Source organism: Amphiura filiformis, chromosome 6 (assembly GCF_039555335.1).
Source record: "Amphiura filiformis chromosome 6, Afil_fr2py, whole genome shotgun sequence".
NCBI classification, from domain to species: Eukaryota; Metazoa; Echinodermata; class Ophiuroidea; order Amphilepidida; family Amphiuridae; genus Amphiura; species Amphiura filiformis.
In genome coordinates, this window is record NC_092633.1 from 60,020,532 (window position 1) to 60,026,806 (window position 6,275).

Genomic DNA, 6,275 nt, shown 5'->3' on the forward strand with positions numbered 1-6,275 from the left:
GACAACCCTGGTAACTACAGAGGCGTATCTCTCACAAGTGTAGTGAGTAAAATTCTGGAGCACATAATCCACTCACATGTTATGAAACACCTGGAGAAACACAATATTTTGGTGGACAACCAACATGGTTTCAGAGCCAAGCACTCCACTGTCACTCAACTAGTGTTAACCACTCATGACCTTACTAGAAGTATGGACCCAGATAGCAACACTACGTTGGCCCAACGTTGGTCCAACGTGGGCGAACTGACCTTACTACGTTGGGCCAACGTTGCTTTTCGACGTTGGCCCAACGTAATTTTGGCCGGGCAGCCAACCACCACAACGTTGGGCCAACATTGGGCCAACGTTGGGCCAACGTCGATCCAACTGACCCAACTGACCCAAATGTAATTTGCGACGTTGGGCCAACACGTTGATCCAACCAATAGCCAACGTTGATCCAACCATTGGCAAACAAGCCCAATGAGAAAAAAAAACCGAAACAAATCAGTTACTTGTGTATACTGTGCTTACTTTAAGTCTTAAATTACCTAGACTATGCCATAGTCGAATTTTATTAAAAATATGTTATTATTAGTCATGATGAACCCATTTCGTTGAACTCAAAATTATACTGATGTTGATTAAAATTAAAGTATTCAATAGTAAAATGGTTATAAAGAGTTAAAAATATCAGACGATTAGTGACAATAAAAGTAATTGAATGCAACATTATCTTGCATAATTATAACGGCTCACTTTAATACTGAACAATTCTGATTTTGGAATCTACCAGTTTATTGATATAGCGAATCCCGAAATTTCGACTATGAACTTTGAATTGTAAGCAGAACTTTACCCACTGGACTTTGCTCTCTAAAAACACACTGTCAAGCATACTTGTTTATCAGTCCATTAACCACAAGTACGCGCTAGATGTTTGATGAGAGATTAACTTTCGCGTCAACACAAAAGCGCCGCAAATACCACAGACAGTTGTTTACGGTGTAGTTAATGGTAATGGCGCGGGCCCAGACGATTTAAACCATAGCGAGGTATGGGCGACCAATCACAAGGCAGATCCATTTCAAGATGCATTACATCATAGCCAATTTTAGTTAGGCCAGAAATTGGCCTAACTCTCCATAGAGTCCCGTGTTAAAAATCTTAACCGCAAGGCAATGTCAGTAGTCCACTTGGGAAGCTAACAAACAGAGGGAGTAGGGTGACTGATCAGATGTGAAAATCTATCAATTGTGCACACATTAATTAAATCAGAGTTTTATGCTTAAATACAATATCCAGAGTATGCACAATGGGCAAGTGGACTACGGGGTAGTCTATAAATTACCCTACTCTCTATTTTACAACGAAGACAAATTAACTACCTTAATTTTATACAAGTCACTTACCTTAGTACCTACTGGGATTCGAACCAGGGACCTTCTGTTTATAAGTCTGATGCTCTACCAATTGAGAGCTAACTGGGATTACATAGTTGGAGAAGTGTTTGAAGTTAATATAAGCTATATTTTCATGACTAAACCTGCCAAAGTGCATCTTTTTAGGGATATTGATCAAATTTACTGTCAATATTGATAACATTTGCTATAAATGTTGATTTAAAAATATAAAAAAGAAAAAAAAGAAATAATATAAAAATATAATTCTTATTGTTGATTTAATTCCAAAGCAATATTGTTATTACATGTACCGGTATTATAATTACATACCTAGTAGGGTATAAGCATTATCATTATTATCATCATCATTATTATTATCATTATCATTATTATTCATTAGGCCTACTATTATTATTATTATTGTTATTATTGTTATTATTATTATTATTATTATTATTATTATTATTATTATTATTATTATTATTATTATTATCATGATTATTATTTGATATTATTATAAGTTTATCTAATGGGGCATTGTCACTCTTTAATACGCCTTAGTAGTAAAAAGAAAATAATTATAAACATGATCATTTCCATGACTTGAACAACAGTTTATACCATCGTTGGTCCAATGTTGGGATTCCAACCGTTTGTGCGACGACATTGGAACAACCTCCACGTAACAGCCGTCATTTTACGACTGACTGGCTACGTTGGTGCAACGTTGGCATACCGACTATCATTTTAAGGTTGGCACAACAACGTTGGCCCATCCTCGGCGTACCGACCGTCATTTTAAGGTTGGCTTGCTCTGTTGGCTCGACGTTGGCATATCGACCATCATTTAAGGTTGGCACAACAACGTTGGCCCAACGTTGGCATACCGATCGTCATTTTAAGGTTGGCTAGCTACGTTGGCTCGACGTTGGCATACCGACCATCATTTTAGGTTGGCAAAACAACGTTGGCCCAACGTTGTCATGCCGACCGTCATTTTAAGGTTGGCTGGCTACGTTGGCTTGACGTTGGCATACCGACCATAATATAAGGTTGGCATAACAACGTTGACCCAACGTTGGCCTGACGTTCCCATACCAACCATGACTAAAGGTTGGCATGTCAATGTTGGTCCAACGTTGGCTTGGCGTCGGCTTACCGACCGCGACCATGCCGACCACTGCCAACGTTGGGCCAACGTTGTCTTGCTATCTGGGGAGAATGACGAGACAGTCCATATGGCCATCCTAGATTTTGCCAAAGCATTTGACAAGGTCCCACATGAGAGACTCCTTGGCAAACTTGATCACCATGGTATCAGAGGATCTCTGTTGAAATGGATTGGACACTTCTTGACTAAAAGAACTCAGAAGGTGGTATGCAACGGCATGGTATCGGGACCAAGGGAGGTGCTTTCTAGTGTACGGCACAGTTCTAGGCCTCCTATTGTTCCTGCACTCTTAAAAATACCTAGTCGTTTTTTCGACTAGAAATCCTAGTCAAAATAATTTGACGAGATTCTGGTCATTTTGAGGAGATTTTCTAATCATTTCAACGCTGATCTAGTCATTTATGCCTGGTCAACGCATATCTAGTCATTTACGCCTGGTCATAAATTCTAGTCAATTCCAAGTTTGGGTAACAATTTTGTAACAAATGATTATTGTGATGAGTGCTAGTGTTTGGAGGACCTTCTCTAAATCCTAAATATTATACTCAGTTGAAATAATAGGAAACAAAACCACGGATGAAGAACACAGGGCAAACGCTATTTAACACCATAGATTTTATATTTTCAAGCAAATACATTATAATTTTCTGCCATCCTCTTTTAAGACCGTAATTTTATAGATAATTTCTGTAATACGTGTCACCATGCTATCAAATACACTTGATGGCTATTTAATTCCACAAATTAACATGACTAGAATTTAAAATGACTAGAATCTAGTAAGATCCTATCGCAATCTAGTCAACTTTGACTAGTTTCTAGTCAAAAGTGAAAAAAAAATGACTAGATATTCTGGTCATGTTTTGACAAGACTCCCTAGTCGTTCCTGTCGACTAGATTATCCTAGTCAAAATGACTAGAGTCTAGTAAGATCCTATTGCACCCCGCAATCTAGTCAAATTTGACTAGTTTCTAGTCAAAAGTGACTAGGGATTTTTAAGAGTGTGTTATTCATAAATGACCTGCCAAACAACATCAGGAGTACTGCTAGATTATTTGCAGATGACTGCGTCATATATACAACAAATGGGTAATTACCAAGGACATGGAAAACAAGATCAATGCATTTGCAACATCTTGCTACAGAGTCATGTTAAACATCAAGCGTGTGGATCGGATTCCAAATGAAACCATCTACAACCTGACCAACACCACTCCACTGTTTGCCAGAGTCAAGATTCATCAACTCAAATTTCTCGGCCATATACTGCGTCTTGAAGATGGCGACCGAGCCTGTGAAAGAATATGCGCTTTATATTCCACCACATGGGAAGAGGAAACCGGGACGGCCGCGCACACTGTACTTACAGTATGTCCAGCACCTCCTGGGAGATACTGAAGGGATGCTGCAGCCAAACAAAATTGTTTCGCTTGCCCAAGATCGCATTAGTTGGAGAAAGCTTGCAGTCGCCTGCTCCGCAGCCGACTGATGATGATGATACAACTGTACATCTGGGAAGTCACTTAGAGAGATATGGACATGCTGCAGAAAGATTTACATCAGTTGGAAAAGTGGCAAGAAGAATGGGAGATGTCATTCAACCCAGCCAAGTGTTCAGTCATGAAGCTAACAACTATACCACTGTGAAAACAGTGTTTAGAAAGTGGTGGCAGGAATGTGTTTAGAAACGTTATATTTAGAATATGGATGTCAGATGTTTAGAAATTAAACACCATCACTGACAAATGTTGAGAAATTTGACACATGATGTTTAGCTTTTAAACATGTTTACAAAGTGGTGCTACTGAATCTGCTATTAAACACAACAACTTGTGCACATCGGACGCGGAGGATTTAAGGTCAAAAGTGTCATCTTGCCTTGTTAACGCGAAGACTCCGAACTCGAATTTGAACAAACAGCAACGAGAAGCTATCAAAACCCTTGGTGGAAATAATGACATCACTATTTTACCAGCGGACAAGGGTAGGTGCACTGTTGTGTTAGATAAGACTGAATATCATAGCAAGGTGTGTGCACTGCTAAATGATACCAAGACTTACGAGCCACTGAAGCGTGACCCCACTAGTGGATATCGTAAGAAAGTGATAGACTGTCTCCAAAACCTTGAAAAATCTGAGGTTATTGATCGCAACTTGTATCACAAATTGTACCCGGGCGAGTCGATACCCAAGTTCTACGGTCTGCCGAAGATCCATAAACCGCATGCTCCGTTGAGACCTATAGTTAGCTGCGTGGACTCGGTGACTTATAATGTAGCAAAACACATCGCTTATATTATTGGACCGCTGGTTGGGAAATCCAAACATCACATTGTCAACTCCCAGGATTTTGTTAACAAAGTGTGTGACATTCATTTGGATGACAACGAGACAATAACTTCGTATGACGTTTCAGCGTTGTTTACATGCGTACCACCTAAGGAAGCGGTGAACTGTGTTCGCGAATTCTTAAGGAAGGATAATACCCTAAAGGAGCGGACAGACCTCAGTCCGGATCAAGTTTGTGAAGTTCTTGAATTATGTCTGAACACGACCTACTTTGTCTACGATGGCAAGTTCTACAGACAACGCCATGGTTGCGCAATGGGATCACCAGTATCACCGATTGTCGTAAACTTGTTTATGGAACAGTTTGAACAGTTGGCCCTTACATCGTATGCTGGTACCCCCCCTTCGCACTGGTATCGTTATGTTGATGACACTTGGGTGAAGCTACGTAAAGATCAACTAGCCCCTTTCTACGATCATATCAACAATGTCAATGAACATATCAAGTTCACGCAGGAAGAACTGAAAGACAACAAACTTGCGTTTCTAGACTGTTTGGTTACAGTGCAAAGCGATGGCAGCCTAGAAACATCGGTATACCGCAAGAACACGCACACAGATCAGTATCTGTTGTTTGAATCACACCACCCATTGGTGCACAAACTGGGTGTAATACGCACTTTATTTCATAGAGCGAACACTATTCCCTCTAGTGAGGACGCGAAGGAACAGGAACGGGAACATCTACAAAAAGCACTGAACCTTTGCGGTTACCGTAATTGGACCTTTCACAAAGCACTCGCTCAGACCAAATCTACCGACGAAACCGCTCCCGCACGTAAGACTCGGGATGCATGACGGTGAGGTGACTCGCGGTAGGAACATCACTATCCCCTACATCTCCGGACTTTCAGAGAAACTCCGTCGGATTTTTCGTGACAAAGGGGTACCGGTATCTTTCAAACCCAAGAACACTTTACGTCAAGCGCTAGTCCACCCCAAGGATAAACAACCTAAAGACAAGCAAAGCAACGTCGTTTACGCGATTCGGTGTCAAGACGGTGGATGCGAAGAGCTGTACATAGGGGAGACTAAACAAACGCTTGCTAAACGCATGTACCAGCATAGACGAGCCAGCACTGGTTGCGGTGACTCCGCCGTCTATACGCATTTGGACATTACAAAGCATTCTTTTGATATAACAAGGATGTGAAAATCTTGGACAGAGAAAGCACATGGTTTGAGAGAGGGGTCAAAGAAGCGATCTACGTGAAACGGGAGGAGCCTTCAATTCACTTAACAGGGGAGGCGGCCTACGTCACAACTTGGCCGGGCCTACAGTTCAGCGATCAGGAAGATACCTCTCAGGTTGAACTCAAAGGTGGTGACCTGTGATACTACAACATCCGTTTCACAGGTCAATGAACTT

General features: G+C 41.0%; 1 protein-coding gene across 1 annotated transcript; it reads left to right on the plus strand.

The window, feature by feature from the left end:
- The first annotated feature begins 2,623 nt into the window (after positions 1-2,623).
- Positions 2,624-5,704, plus strand: LOC140154681 (uncharacterized). The gene is made up of 2 exons (XM_072177248.1): positions 2,624-2,761; positions 4,478-5,704. The coding sequence occupies exons 1-2, from the start codon at positions 2,624-2,626 to the stop codon at positions 5,702-5,704; spliced, it is 1,365 nt and encodes a 454-aa protein (XP_072033349.1).
- Positions 5,705-6,275: the final 571 nt, after the last annotated feature.

Coding starts and splice junctions, on each gene's coding strand:
- LOC140154681 (XM_072177248.1), top strand. CDS start 2,624: ATGGCCATCCTAGATTTTGCCAAAGCATTTGACAAGGTCCCACATGAG. Junction 2,762..4,477: donor CTAAAAGAACTCAGAAGGTG/GTATGCAACGGC, acceptor TTGAACAAACAG/CAACGAGAAGCTATCAAAAC.